The sequence below is a fragment of the Hemiscyllium ocellatum genome, chromosome 16 (genome assembly GCF_020745735.1).
Source record: "Hemiscyllium ocellatum isolate sHemOce1 chromosome 16, sHemOce1.pat.X.cur, whole genome shotgun sequence".
Classification (NCBI taxonomy): Eukaryota; Metazoa; Chordata; class Chondrichthyes; order Orectolobiformes; family Hemiscylliidae; genus Hemiscyllium; species Hemiscyllium ocellatum.
The window spans coordinates 44,872,963-44,889,134 of NC_083416.1; the positions used below are offsets into that span (position 1 = coordinate 44,872,963).

Sequence of the window (16,172 nt, forward strand, 5' to 3'; positions counted from 1 at the left end):
GAAGGGCCTGTTTCCACACTGTAAGTAATTTAATCTAATCATATGAAACGGCAGGGCAGGCTCGATGGGCTGAATGGTCTACTGTTCTTTTGACTCCTACAGGTGGATTCCGATGATCTGGCCAGCCAATTTGATAGATTAGAAAGATGGAGACATTTGCTATTCTCACTGGAGTGAACTTCATTCCTGGATTGGACATTAAATCTCTCTTCACGCAATAACTGAAGACGTAAGGTTTTAGAAAACATTTAATGCGCATGCGCAGTCCCTGCTCGCTGGTTCATGTCTCGGGTTTCCACTGTCTGTCCTGCGCGACAGTCGCTCTATTTCTCGGCGAGTGATTGTACACGTCTGTATCACGAGGGAAGATGGCGGACAAAACCGAGGATTTGAGTAGCGCCGCGGGTGAGACGGATTGCAAAACCGAGCCGCCGCCGTCACCTCCTGCAAGTGGCCGGGGCTTGGAGGAAGGCGGTTGGTCGACTCCCATCTTATCCCTGGCCAGGAAAGCGTCAGAGACCCTCTCGGCGAACTACGGAAGTGCTCTGAAATCAGCAGCCGTGGGATTCGCGGTTAAAGCGAGCGGCAGTGACAACCCGATCAGCAAAAGTAGGTTTGGAATGGGGCGGGGCCAACTATGCGCGAGCCGCGGGCAATGGGCAGAGTTAGACTGGGGTCCCGGGGCGAGGCCAGGGAGCGCGCGGGGTCAAAGGGTGGTGGGGGCAGGGAGCGCGCGGGGCCAAAGGGTGGTGGGGGCAGGGAGCGCGCGGGGTCAAGGGGTGATGGGGGGGCGCCAGGGAGCGCGCGGGGTCAAGGGGTGGTGTGGGGCCAGAGGAATGTGTAGGTTCGGGGACACCAGCAGGATCCCCACACTGCAACGAGTTGTCTCACCTGATCTCTTTGGAATTCCAGCGAACACCTTTCGAGACTTCAGCCAGTTTAACGTAATATTTGTCTTCTCGACCTGTCTGCGAGGTGTTCGGTTCACCTATCACTTTACTACAGTGCCTGGCTCTTGTTGGCTAATTGTTGTGAATATGAGGCGTCTAGCTTCAGCAATTTCAAAGTTTTTAAAAAAATCTGTTCAGGCATGTGACATACCATACCTGGCAATTGAGATTTGAACCTGGATGTTTTAACATCTCAGTTGACTGGATAGTTGTTTTTTTGATGCAGAGTAATGCTAATGGTGTGGGTTCAGTTCCTGCACTAGCTGAGTTTACCATAAAGAACTTCTCTACTTTTTTTGAGGTATGGTGACTCTCTGGTAAAACCATCACCAGTTCTCACTGTAGTGAGAGCAGTATGATGATCCACTAGTGGTGGCATGGTGGGTCATTGATTAGCACTGCTGCCTTGCAGCATCAGGGACCAAGGTTTGATTCCAGCTTCAGGTGACTGTGTCTGTGTGGAGTTTGCATATTCTCGCCATGTCTGCATGGTTTTCCTCTGGGTATTTTGGTTTCCTCCCACAGTCCAAAGATGTGCAGGTTAGATGAATTGGCTGTGTGAGATTGCCCATACTGTTTAGGGATGTGTAGGCTGGGTGTGTTATTCAGGGATAATGTAGGGGAATAGGTCTGGATTGGATATTCTTTGGCGGGTTGGTGTGGACTTGGTGGGCCAAACGGCCTGTTTCCACATTGTCAGGATTCTATGATTTACTTTTGTATCTGGCCTGGAACTTGAACTATCACTATGTCACATGAACCCTGCTTCTAAAATGTTAGCTTTAGTTTTTCCTATTGGCTTCGTCCTCCTGTTTCTCACCAACAGGTTACCCAACTGTGACATTATTCAAAAATGACTTTTTGACAGGTACAATGGCAGCATCCATCTCTCCCTCACCATCACCTCTTTTCACCTGTCCCACTGCTGTTAACATGTTGCCTGTTTGTTGAATATTGAATTAATTGTTTTCTCTAGTTAAGTATTGTGGAAAGAAACCATGGCCTTCAGTTTCCAGTTGCAAACTGTGTTCCCTGGCTAAGGACTCCTCTGCTTTGCCTGGCAGGTGATGTTTCAGACTAAACCAGACCTTGGTGTCATATTTGGCCCTGTAATGACCTTATCATTACTGAAAGCCTATTTCTATTTTTGCAGCATAATCTAATCCTGTCCTGCTTCAGCTAATTAGCCAAATTCTCTTTAATACTTTTTTTGTTGTTGCAACTTGATATTCCAATTCAGTCCTAGTGGAGAACTTGTATTCTATTCTTTCTGTGATTAATATTGTTAAAAATTATACAACACCAGGTTATGGCTGCTGCTTCATCAGGTGGTTGTGGAGAATAAGACTGGAAGACACAGAATTTATAGCAAAAGTTTACAGTGTGATGTTAGTGAAATTGTAAGTTGAAAAAGACCTGGATTGTTTGTTAAATCTCATCTTTTATAATGACCATGTTAGAATGATAGTCTAACACTGGTGTCTCCAAATCATTCCTGTGATTATGACAGCACTTAAACCTCTGCATAGTTAACGGTTATTCACCAGATGACTTACATGGGCTCATGATGTAGATGAACACTTTGGTTTTAAAATTCTCTTTCTATTTTTTGAATTCTTCCATGGGCTCACTCTTTCAATCTCTGAAGTCCCCTTCAGCCCACAACCCTTAAGATATCTGACTTTAATTCTTGTCTTTGAGCATCCCTTGATTTTAATTGTTCCAGAATAGGTAGCTATCCCTTCAGATCCCAAGGCTCCAAAAGCTGTAGTTCCCATTGTAAACATCTTCACTTCTGTGCTTCCTTCCTTGTCTTCGTATTTGCCTCTATGGCCAAGCCTCTTGTCATCTGCCCTGAAATTGCCCATTTGTGGATGGCACAATTTGCTTTATAATGCTTCTTTTGAAGTGGGTTGAAATATATTATTACATTGGAAATGTACTGATTGTAATGTAGCTGTTAAAGACCATCACTCTTAAGGGGAGGAATTGAAAAAGCAAATAAGCAAAGTGGAACAATGAAAAAAGATTAACAGCTAAAATAAAGGGAAATCCCAAAGTCTTCTAAAGACACATAAATAGCAAGAGACGAGTTAATGGAGAGGTGGAACTGATCTGAGACCTGAAAGGCGATTTTGCAGATGGAGGCACAGGGCATGGCTGCGCTACTGAATAAATACTTTGCATCTGTCTTTACAAAAGAGGTTGTCCATTGTGGTGGTGACATGGCTTTAAGAGGTTTTTTTTTCCCAAAAAAAAGAAGGGTTAAGACAGAGGTGGCAAGCTCTCTGTTGAAATCCAATAAAGTAAACTTCTTGTGTTTTTCTTTAAATTGGATCAGTGGAAGCAGCCTGAATGGGTAGGGTCAAGCTCTCGCAGAACAGGATTTTTAGATTCAGTTTTTCAGGAGCAGTTGCTGGGATCTTGAAGCTGGGTTTGGAAACTGCAGTATATCTCCCTGCTACTGAGTTTTCTCTTCATGTTTTTCTTCTTGGACTGGAGAATTGGATGAGAGACTATCCATCTTACTGAATTTACCTTTGCCAAGGGTGTGATTATGGGATTTTACTCTATTAAAACAGTTATTGTTTTTGTAGTTAAATAATCTATCATTCTGTTAAGTTTTCCAGAAGAGGTGTTCTTCCAATTTCTTTCTTTTGTATTTTTAACTGCAGTGTATGAATAACATGTTTTTGCTTCAAATCTGGTAATTTGACCAATCCAATTTGAGATGATGCTATTCTTTGAATAAGGTTATGCTGCCCTCGGCTTTTTTATTTGAGAGGCCGTAAAAGACACGGGCTCAAAAATGTCCAAATTGAAAGGTTTTAGGGCCAGTTTGATTAAAGCTAATGGATACCACCTCAGGCAAGAGCCTTTTAAAGTTTTTGGGAAAAAAAACACTTTTACAAGGCAAGGGGAGTGGCCAGTTCTCCCAGGCCAGCCATCCCCTGGTTTGGTTGTAACAGCTGCTGGACTAAAGAAGCAGGTGCAAGCTGATCTCTCTCTCTGAATTCTCTCTTGTAAGAACCAGAGTTTGATTCTACATTTTGTGCCAAGGGGTGTTGTTGCAAATATTTGGAACAACATCATTAAGTTGGGATGATCTGTTCGGTTTTTGGATAGGTTAAATTAATCAGTATTCTGGTCTCTTCCGTGTTTCATTCAGTAATCATGTAAATAAATAATCTGTTTTGTTTATAACTGTGATTTGACCAATTGCATTTCTCCTGGAATATCCGCTTTATGCCTTGTTAAAAGAACTAGCAAAGTTAGGGTCTGGGCCACTTATTTGAAATCTTTTGGGCGCTGACCTGGTCCGTAACTGATTTGGGGGCTCTTTGTGGGATTTATTCTTTAATTCTGATTAGGATTTTTGGACTCTAAGGCAATGAGTGATGGGTGTTTAGTATCTTTTTGTTATGGGTGTTTATTTCGGTGTGGTTTAAACAGTGCTTGAGATAGCAATGGCTCTTTCAAACACCAAAAGTTTTGTGGAAGTAGTGACCTTGGGTGTTTTCAAAAGATGATTCCGGCTAAAATGCTGAAATTAGCAAACAAGCTGGAGCTGGAAAGGAGAAATAATTACTGCAATATATCAGCATTTAAATTTTGATGGAAATGACATCAGAATCTTTAGAGGTGGTTAAAATTCAATTGAAAATGAAGCCGGTTGAGTGAGAGGCAATTGACCAGGAATTACGAGTAAAAGCAGAGGAAAGAAAAGGAGAGGAGAGTGAAAGAAAAGGAAGAAAGAGAGGGAGTTTGAACTTCAGAAATTGACACTTAGACAGGAAAGTCAGGTTAAAAGGATGAAGATGAAGGCTGAAGATAATCTTAGTGAGAAAGAGGTGAGAGGATGAGCAGCCAAAGGCCTAGTGAGAAACAGCTTAAATATAATTACTTAGATTACTTACGGTGGAAACAGGCCCTTCGGCCCAACAACTCCACACCAACCTGCGGAAGTGCAACACACCCAGAACCATTCCCCTACATTTACCACCATACCTAACATTTTTAGTATGGCCAATTCACCTAACCTGCCCATTTTTGGACTGAGGGAGGAAACTGTAGCACCCAGAGGAAACCCATGCAGAGATTGGGAGAATGTGCAAACTCCACACAGTCAGTCGCCTGAGGTGGGGATTGAACCCAGGTCTCTGGTGCTGTGAGGCAGCAGTGCTAGCCACTGTGCTGCCCATGGCATTCAAGCATTGCCTAAATTTGATGTGAAGGATGTGACAACCTCTTTCATCTCATTTGAAAAGGTGGCTGAACAAATGCAGATCCACACCAAAGTTGTTAGTAGAGCTAGTGAGGTATTTGCATCACTATCAGAGGAGATATCTGGGGTGTATGAGGAGGTGAAGAAAGCCATCTTAAATGCATGTGAACTTGTGCCAGCAATCTAAGGATGGACGCTGGACAAAAAATGATCCAAGTAATTTTGATATATGGATAAGGGCATTAAAATAGAAAAAACCTATGACTCTCTTAGACAATTATTTTGGAGGAGTTCAAAAATTCACTTACTGAAGTTGGAGAATTTGTGGAAGAGCAGAGTGTTAAAACAGCAAGATTAGCATCTGAAACGGCTGATTGAATTGATCCATATATCAAAGTTTGACTTCCAAAATCAATTTCAAACCATGAGGGATAGAAATTGGGAAATAGAGAAATCCTTACGTGGAAAGGGAACAGTAATTCTCTGTGAAGATTGTAAGGATAACTTACTACAGGATTAAAAAGGAAATCCTTGAAGAGGAAAGAAGTTAGAAAGCTCTGGTGTTTTCACTGCAATTGTGTTGGTGGGTTATGAAAAGTACTGGGAAGTCAGATGTAGAAAAACAGGATAAGCCAGTGAATTTTGTTGGAGTGGTAACGGAAAGCACAGTGGAGACTAGAAAGCTGCAACAGAATGTACAGGCTGGTCAGAGGTTGGCTTAGAAAGAAGTGCCAAATCATCTTTAAACTGTATACCTATGAAGGTAAAGCTTATTCACATTGGCCAGGAGCAGCAGGGAAAGAGGTCACAATCTTTACAGATACAGGATCCTTTCAATCTGTAATGCTGAAAGACTATTGCCAGAAAAAGTGCTAGTAACAAGAATTCACAGTGAGACAAGAAGTGCCCAACTGTGTGATGTGAAATTAGAATATTTATGAAGAATGGAGAAGTTCTAGTAGGATTATTGGGCAAACTCTCAGCTCCAGGAATACAATTTGTCCTTGCTAACGATTATAGCTGTTTCACAGGTGGGAGTGCTGCCAACTGTGGTTGAAAAGCCAGTGGAAACTAGGCAACTGAACTATTACAGGACACATATTCTGGTAGCAAGGTCACAAAGTCACCAATTGAAACATGAGAGTTAAGAAAGTCTAAGTGGAATTAGCAGAGATCGTGTTTGAGACAATCCAGGAGCCGATAAATAACAAAGTTGACGTCATCAGCTCTGATAAGTTTACTGAGTTACAGCAGAAATATGAAAATTTAAAGTGATTGTATCAAAAGGCATACAGAATAAAAATCCAACTATACCCCTGAATATTGTTATCTTAGTGATATTTTAATGAGGAAATGGCTACTATATATTCAGGCAGATGAGCAATGGGCAGAAGTTCATCAAGTCATATTGTGGGTTATAGAAAGGTGGTGTTGAGTGGCACATGAGCTAGGGGATCGTTTAGGGGTGGGAAAATCTCAAGTTTAAATACAAAAACATTTTTACAAGCCTAGGCTCCACAAGCGTGTAGTTGAATTTTGCCAGACATGCGTAATTGGAAAACCACAGGAAGTAATAAAGACAGCACCTTTAGTACCTATTCCTGCATTTGAGGACCCTTTTTATAAGAGTCTTGATTAATTGCATGGGACCCGTATCTCAACCAAAAAGTGGGAATTATTATTTGTTAACAATAATGGATGTGTCAACTAGGTTTCAGAGGCCATTCCATCACGCAATATCACAGCTAAAATTATTACATAGAAAGTTACAGCGCAGTACAGGTCCTTCAGCCCTCATGTTGCGCCGACCTGCGAAATTAATCCGATGCCAATCTAACCTACACCGTTCCATTACTATCCATATGTATGTCCAACGCCCTTTTTAAATGCCCTTAATGTCGGCGAGTCTACTACTGTTGCAGGCAGGCAGTTCCACGCTCCTACAACTGCCAATGTAGTTAACTCATCCACATTAGGGGCATTTAAACAGTCCTTGGATAAACATATGGATGATGACAGGATGGTGTGGGGGTGTGCTTAGATTAGTTTACAGGTCAGCACAACATTGAGGGTCGACAGGCCTGTTCTGCGTTGTATTATTCTAATGAGTAAAGAAAGTATCCCTGATATCTGTCCTAAATCCACCACCCCTCAATTTAAAGCTATGTCCCCTCATGTTAGCCTTCACCATCTGAGGAAAAAGGGGATTGTAGAGTAATTACTCATTTTTCACTAGATTCAGACTTCCCACAGAGATACCATCAGACTAAGTGTCAAATGTTCCATCAAAATTATTCAAGGAAGTTATGGACAGTTTAGAGATAAAACAATTCAAATCTAATGGAACCATCCCAAATTGCAGGGTTCGCCAGAAAGATGGCATCAGACATTAAACACCATGTTAAGGGCTTATAGTCAAGACTATCCAGATGATTGGGAGATGGGAATTCCATTTGTGCTGTGTGCGATCAGATGCACCAAATGAATCAACCAAATTCAGTCTATTTGAATTAGTTTTTTGGGCATGAAGTGAGAGGACCACTAAAATTGATGGAGGAATTGGTAAGTCAAAATTCAGAGACCACATATTTGGGCTATGGTGCAAATTTTAAGGAATGATTAAATAGAATGGGGCAGCATACAATGAAACAAATCAAAAACTCGCAATTGTGCTATAAGGGATAAGGTGTTCGTATAATGTTCAGTGATAGGTGAACCTTAAAAGCAGGTTTCATTGACCTTATCAAGTCAAGAGAACTATTTGGTAAGGACTCCAGACAGAAAGAAGTCTGTGTCATGTGAATATTCCCAAAAGGCAGTTTGACAAGGAAGGAAAGCAAGAGGAGAATATTATTGGTTACAACACAGGGAATTACCAAGTTCAGAGGATTCTGAATTGGATGTTCCTCACATTAAATTGGATATTGAGGAAGTTGTCAAAAAAATGGGATAAATTATTGACTTTCTTAGATGGAACATCAAAATGACCTGAAAGATCTATTACTGTCGCGTAGGGAGATATGTGGAAACAAACTGGGAAGTACTAACATAATTATGCATGATGTAGAAATAGGAGATGCTGTTCCGATTAAGCAACTTTCTTATAGGCATAATCCTCTAAAATTGGCACAGGTTCAAAAGGAGATTGAGTGCATGCTCCAAGACTACATCAAAGTGAGTTAGTAACTGGAGCTTGCCCATAATAATGGTGCCAAAAGCTGATGGCACCCAACAGTTATGTGTGAACTGTCTCAACGCCCATGCAGTTACAAAGATTGATGCATAAGTGATTTCACATCTGGAAGACTGTGTTGAGAAGGTGAAACAAGCAACTAGTATTTCAAAGTTGGACTTGCTTAGAGGATGCTGGCAAGTACCTTTGTCAGAAAGAGCGAAGATGCTTTCGGCTTTCATAGTGCCAAATGGACTGTACCAGTTTAAAATCATCCATTTGGTATGAAAACTGTGCCAGCCATGTTTCAGAGACTAACCAGTGAGGTCATGACTGGGCTACCCAACTATTTCGTCTACGTAGATGACCTGGTGATTTTTAGTCACACATGGAAGGAACATTTGCAAATTTATCAGACTTATTCAATTGATCTCAGAAGGCAGGCTTGGTGATTAAACCTGACTAAAAGTGAATTTGTCATAGCCCTAACACCTTCCTGGGCCATGTTATTGGACATGGACAAATGGCTCCACTGGATGCAAAAACAAAGATAATTGAGGAGTTTCCTCATACCATCAACAAAAAAGTAGTACTACAATTCCTGGGATTGAATTTTTGATAAAATCCACTCATACCTAAGTTTAGCAGTGTGGCTGCTCTACTCACTGAATTGCTAAAGAAAAGCAGTAGGTTTCAATGGACAGCAGACTGTCAAAAGGCATTTGACAGCCTGAAAGCTATGTTAGCCACATCTAATTATGCAAAGCCATTTAAGGTCGCTATTGATGCGAGTGATATGTGGGTATCGGTGCTGTGCTCTTGCAGGAAGATGACGAGAAGATAGTAAATTGAACCTTCATCAGAAATATTTGACAGTTGAGGACACTTTGAGCTTGGTGTTGGTGTTACAACATTTTATTTGTTATCAGTAACTTATACGCTGACCATAACCCATTGAAGTTTATGGAGAAATTTTGGGGCAAAAATGCCAGACTACTTAGATGGAACTTGTTGTTACAGCCATTCAATTTGAAAATTGTGCATGTGGCAAGATGAGAAAATGTGATCGCCGACACATTGTCGAGATTTGAATGAGAAAGAGACTTTGGTGACAGGAGTTAAAAAGACTGAAAGAAAATGTTGTCATGCATGTTTATAGTCAATGTAGTGTGTCTGTGGTGTACTAACAATTTTAAGATTTTAGAGGTTTTAAAATGAAACCATCTTCGGATATTAGTGGTACATTTTTTAATTAAAGGGGTAAGATGTGGTGATGCTGCTCCTTTTTAACAAGGTTATGCTGTCCTTAATTTTTTTTAATATTCCAGAGAGATTGTAAAAGGCGCAGACTCAAAAGTCCAGATTGACGGGTTTTAGGGCCAGTTTTGGAAGAAAAACACTTGTACACTGAAAGGGAAGTGGCCAGTTCTCCCAGCTCAGCTTTTCTCTGATTTAGTTTGATTTTTAGCAGTAGTGTTGTAAAAGGTGCTGGACCTAAAGAAGCAGGTCCAGGCTGATCCTCCTCCCCCTCTGACATCTCTTTAAGACCCTGTGTTTGATTTTTACCTTTTTTTTGTGCCAAGGGATTGTTGCAAGTATTTGGGATAGCAGCATTAAGTTAGGATGATCTGTTGGGTTTTCGGATAGGTTACGTTATATGGTATTTTGTTCCATTCAGTAAGTAAATAAATAGTGTTGTTTAAAACTAGGTGGTTTGATCAACTGTGTACCTCCCTTGGAATATCTGCATCACACCTGCTTAAAATAGCTAGCAAAGTTAGGGTCTGGGCCACTTACTCAATGTTTTAGGGAAGTCTGGCCTGGTCCATAACAAATTGCATTCAGAATGCAACATTTGGCACTTGCCTTAAAATAAGAAAAAGTTAGGGTCTAGGCTATCTTCTTAATACATTTTGAGGATTTGGTCTGGTTCATAACATCAGGCTGTGGTGACAGGAAAATACTGTTATCACCAGAGGGGATCAAAATAATTAAGGAAGAAGTCTTTGCTGGTTGGCACTTAAGGATAACAAGGCACCAGGGACCTAATGGGATGCATCCACGAATGTTTGAAGTAAGCGAAGGTATAAATACAGGAGACACTGGCTGTAATATTTCCATTTTCCCTCTGACCTTTGTACCAGGGTATTTTGTTGAGATGATCCTCCTTATTCTTCTGCTGGCCAGCGTGTAGCTTCCATCGTCTTTTTCCACTGGTTGATAAGAGATGCAAGATGGTTGATTGACTTACTAAAAAGTCTGACTATCCATTAAAGCTCACAGCTCTCAACAACTATTGCAAGAAAGATAACTGGGGGAAAAAAAAACTGTGGATGCTGGAAATCTGAGCGTTCTGAAGAAACTCAGCAGCTCTGGAAATATCTGCTGAGAGAAAAGTTATTAATAATAATATTATTTTCCAACTGCCTTCCGTTCAGATGAATGGTTACTGGGCCCGTAGTAGTAGTGGTAGTAGTAGTAGTAGTAATAATAATAACAACAATGGTACCAGACCAGTGATCCTCTTTCAGAACTGAAAGCAGCTGGAAAATGGTGGTAATGTCAACTCTGTTTCTCTCGCTACATTTGCTTCCAGACCTGCTGTGTTTATTCAGCACTGTTTTTGTTTCTTCAGTTTACAGTGAGTTTTGACTGCACAGGACAGTCAAATTGCACTAGAACTGGCAAATAACGGAATACTTCCCTTTCTATGTAACTCGTTTCCAGCTCCAAACTTTTAATTTTGTTGAGAACCAATAACTCAGGTGGTAAGCAAAAGGTTTCTGTAATTAATAATTGGTCACTTGTTCATAAACAAATTAGCTTCTGGCCAGCGAAGGCTATATCTGTGTACCCCCTTGGATTCAAATTGTCTGCAACTCAAACTTCAATTCATGTTTGTCCAAATATTTGGTTGCGTAATGCGTGACATATGTTTTGGGTTATTTGCTTTCCAAATGTACCAACGTTCTTTCAAACAGTGTCATTAAGATAATTTTTCTCATTTCAGTCCACCTTTTCTGGGGAAAAAAGACCCCACAAAATAAAGACCTAGTCCTTTAAAAATACCCAGCATCTGTCAGTTAGTGACCTGAGAATGAAAAGCTTCAGCAAAAAGTGGCACAACCAGCTAGGAAAGGTTTTAGTGTATCTTTCCAAGTTTGGGGAATGGAAAACTACAAAAGTGGTGAAAAACAAGGCCTGAAAACTGCACTAACAGTGAGTTTGCTGCAAAAATATTTTAAAGTTTTTCTTAAAACTTGAAATGCCTTTGATGTATTAGTGTTCATATCACTGTAAAAACCACATTTTAATTACGGTTATTAGATCTTTCTAATTCATTTTTTTCTTTTAAATTAGATGTTAATGAGCATATGAAAAATGAACGAGTCAACCTCATGAATATGATGAAACTGAGTATCAAAGTGCTTATTCAGTCTGCATTAAGCCTGGGAAGAACTTTAGATGCAGATTTCCCTCCTCTTCAGCAGTTTTTTGTGGTCATGGAGCAATGCCTCAAACATGGGCTGAAAGGTACAGTAGGGATTGTTGTTTCAGTAGTCTGTGTTTCATTCAGTGAAAGATCACAAAACTGACACAACTTCTTCTATTTTCTTTCTCAGTAAAAAAGACTTTCCTTGGCCCAAACAAGTCATTTTGGGGTCCTCTAGAGGTGGTGGAAAAACTTTGCCCTGAAGCTGCTGAAATAGCAACTAGTGTTCGAGACCTGCCAGGGCTAAAGTGAGTTTGTAACTATTTTGTTTTGAGGAGCTTTATTGGCCTTTTTTTAAACAAAGGAAACACTAATCATAACATTTACTTTTCAGAACTGCTGTAGGAAGAGGAAGAGCGTGGCTTAATCTGGCTTTAATGCAGAAGAAACTAGCTGATTATTTGAAGGCCTTGCTTGAGCGGAAAGATTTGCTGAGGTGATTTATTTTTTGGATGAAATGCATGCTTTAACTGGGATAAATTTCATACTCCTCACACTGGAGCAAAATATGCTGGAGTGATCACTGGAACATCTAGTTGCTAAAATGAAATTTAATCACTGAATCTTACAACAAAAGGGTCATTACTGATCTACAAGTCTGTATCAATGTAATTAGACCATGCTTATGGAAAATAGCAAAGGCACAGAGTACGTGATTCAGCCCCTCACATCTGTTCTGCCATTCAGTGAGATCATGGCTGATCTGTGGCCTAACTTCATATACTTGCCTTTGGCCTATATCCCTTAATACTTTTGCTTAACAAAAAAATTATCTATCTCTCTAGATTTAAAATTAACAGTTGATCTAATATCCATTTGTGTTTGTGGAAGAGGGTTCCAAACCTCTGCCACTTTTTCTTTGTGCAGAATTGCTTCCTTGCATCTCTCGTGAACTGTCTGGCCCTAGTTCTAAATTGTTGCCTGGTTCTAGATTCCCCAACTAGTGGGAATTATTTATCTTAATTTATCCTATCTTTTTCTATTAATATCTTGAAAACTTTTATCAAATCTCCCTTTAATCTTTTAAATTTTAGAGACTACAGGCCTAATTTTTGTGATCTTTCCTCATAATTTAACCCCTGAAGTCTAAATATCATTCTTAAATCTGCATTGCCCCTTCAAGGCCAATATTTCCTTCCTAAGATGTGGTGATCAAGATCCGTTCTCTACTCCAAGTAGGGTCTAACCTTTTTGTATAACTGCAGCCTAATTTCTGCAGCATTATGTTCCAGTCTGCTAGAGATAAAAGCCAGTAGAGGTTTTCATGATTATTTTCTGCACCTGTAACATTTTAAAGATCAATGCATCCGAGTCCCCACTTTGGACATTCACTGTATTTAACTTCATATTATCTAGAAAGTACCCTGATCTGTTGTTTTTGATTCATTAGGTTGTATGCTGATCCAACATTTGTTAGTCAGCCATGTTTTCCCTTGAAACCCTGAGTTGCCTTGTTGAACCGCTGCAGTCCTTGGGGTGTAGGTACACAACACTACTGGTTGTTCAAGGAACTTGACCTAGTGACTGAAGGGACACTGATATAGTTCCAAGTCAAGATTGTGCGGATTGGAGTGGAACTTGCAGCTAGTGTTGCTCCCATATGTCTGCTTCGCTTTATGCTTTTTAAATGATGGAAGCTGCAAGTTTGGAAAATGCTGTTGGAAAAGCCTTGATGTGTTACTGTAGTGCATCTTGTGGATAGTACACACTGCTGTCACCGCATCACAATGAAGCAATCAGTACTTGATGTTGGCGAAACAGATGAATATGAAAAGTAATGAATGTGCTATTCCAGGCAGTTGCTTAGTCCTGGATGGTGTTAAACTGGTGAAATGTTGTCCCATTCACCCAAATGGGAAGTACTTCATCACATTTCTGACTTGCACCTTTTATAGGTGGTGCACATGTATGAGGAGTGGTCATGAAGTGAGTTACTTGCTGCAGCTTTCCTAACTTTAAAATTCCAGATGACCTTTTTCCAGTAGTTCTTGGAATTCCTTCCTTTCTTTGTAAAGTAATCGGATAACTGACTGCTGCAATCTACCTGTTCAGTTTGTAGATTGCAGTTTTGATACAGATGCTGAAGAATGAAGCAATGCCATTCTCTTTATCCCATTGTGACTTATCAATGTATCATTTAAGGAGTATTACTGATGAATTTTTTTTGTCGAGTTATTTGCAATATTTTAGTTTAAAGTGTTGCCATACCTATTGCTTCAAAAAGAGCAAGAGTTTCTGTTAGTAAGATACTTTACTTCTGATCTTTTTAGCTTCCTTGGGTAAAGGACAGCATTTTACCCCTCTCCTAAAAAGAAAACTTACAAACAATCCTGAATTTGGATACCCATGGCGGTTTGCATAAGAAGCATCACTAAAAGCAATGTTGTGTTCCTGGTGTCTTCCAATAATGAACATTTCTAAATTTTTTAAATTTGTGTTTTGTTTGGCTGAACAATATTTTCCACCTTAAGATTTTTTTTCATGGTTGTACTTAATTCGTAAAACCTCAAAATGAGACAAGATGCTTGTTTTAGGTGCCAACCAATTCAGTTGTCCAAATAGACTTTGGGATGCCTCCATTTCAGTTTTGGCAGCTGCTGCATCTTTTCATGAGGGTATACTTTGTTAGTCTTATTGCTGTTGTTCATTTTCAAAATAAGATTGTTGATGTAAAGCAATAATCAATCAATTTTACTTATTTTACAATCCAATGCAGTTAAAAGACCTTGAAACCTGACTTCCAATTTTAAATTCTGCTTTTATCCCTTTTATTGCCAGTTTGTCTTTAAATTTACTGATCCTATCCTATGTTTCATAACGATGCCTGAAAGCTGCCCAACCACCCCATGGTGTCAGTAAAACACGGCAAAGTCTATTTTCAGCTAGAGACGGCACACGTTTACTAAGCTGGACCTTGGAGGTTACAACTTGAGGCAATGTTTAGACTGTATATTTGTTTGTTTGGTATTCAGAGAGTGTTGACTACTTTTGGTGCTTTGGCCACCAGAAGTTATATTTTTCAGTGGCCTTTCCTACTTCTAATTATGTTTCTCCATTAATTTAGTCTCTTCTGATAAATATTTGAGTTTAGTATTCACTTTTATAGTCTTTTGGGACCAATGGCTTCATGTTCAAGCTAATTTGTTCTCCCACAGACAAACAGTCGACTGCAATTGTCTCATTCTTGTGTCCGTGCTCCATATGGTTATGTACCTATTGCTTTCTTTAACTCCTTCTTAGAATTTGAAAATTCATGATCCATGCCAAGCAACCTTGACGGTGCCTGAACAGTCTGGTTCTCATGCTGTCCTGTTGTAGGTTTTTGGTCTTTACCAATAACCTTTCCCGTGTCTCTTGAATCTTTAAGCTCCCCCCTCTTATAAAAATGTGTCCCTGATTGAAACTGGCTTTTAACAGCTTTGTTATGGTTTCAGCTTTGCTATATATAACAAACACCTATCATAGGAACAGGAGCAGGCCATTAAGTCCCTCGTATGTCCAGTGAGATTATGGCTGACCTTTGGCCAAATTCCATGTACTTGCTTTTGGTCCATATTCCTTGATATTTTTGCTTAACATAAAATTTAAAATTAGCACCGATCAAACATGAACTGCTGTTGGTGAAAAAAATCCAAATTTCTACCACCTTTTGTGTGTAGAAGTGCTTCTTAACATCTGAATGGTCTAGTCGTAATTGTTAAACTGTGCCGCTCTAGTTCTAGAATCTCCAACCAGTGCATCATATTGGATGAAGACTGCCATTTGTGATGCCAGAGGGTTCTCGGAAAGACTAAGCTGAATCATCCATTTGGTACTTCTGGCTGAAGACTGCAAATACCTAAACATTGTCTTTTACATGGAGTTGCCATATTGTTGAGGATGGGAATATTTGTACACTGTCCACCCCAGTGAATTTAATTGTCCATTCACAGCTGGCGCTGACGGGATTGCAAAGCTTAAATGTGATCTGTTGGTTGTGGGATTGCTCAGCCCTGGGAGAAAGTGAGGACTGCAGATGCTGGAGATCACAGTCAAGAGTGTGTGATGCTGGAAAAGCACAGCAGGTCATGCAGCATCTGAGGAGCAGGAGAATTGATGTTTTGGGCAGGAGCCCTTCATCAGCAATTGCTCAGCCCTATCTGTTGCAAGTGGTTTTCACTGTTTGGCATGCAAATAGTTCTGTTTGATTTCACTAGATTGATCCCTCATTTTTAGATACTCCTGGTGCTGCTCCTGGCATAGCCTCAGTATTCTTTATTGAATGAGATTTGATCTTATGGCTTATTAGTAGAACCAGGTCATGAGCTCGCACCTGGCACTTAAATACATGTC

The 16,172-nt window shown here is 40.1% G+C and overlaps 1 protein-coding gene across 2 annotated transcripts in view; it reads left to right on the forward strand.

The window, feature by feature from the left end:
* The first annotated feature begins 302 nt into the window (after positions 1-302).
* Positions 303-16,172, forward strand: part of rufy1 (RUN and FYVE domain containing 1) — an 81,103-nt gene continuing 65,233 nt past the window's right edge. Inside the window, exons 1-5 of one of the 2 annotated variants that reach the window (XM_060836797.1) lie at positions 839-944; positions 11,358-11,566; positions 11,708-11,881; positions 11,971-12,088; positions 12,175-12,276. In XM_060836797.1, coding sequence (XP_060692780.1) covers positions 11,722-11,881; positions 11,971-12,088; positions 12,175-12,276 — 380 coding nt within the window. In that variant the 5' untranslated portion in view covers positions 839-944; positions 11,358-11,566; positions 11,708-11,721. Of the gene's footprint in view, positions 610-838; positions 945-11,357; positions 11,567-11,707; positions 11,882-11,970; positions 12,089-12,174; positions 12,277-16,172 lie in introns of those variants that run through there. The other variant, XM_060836796.1, reaches the window with a different exon arrangement.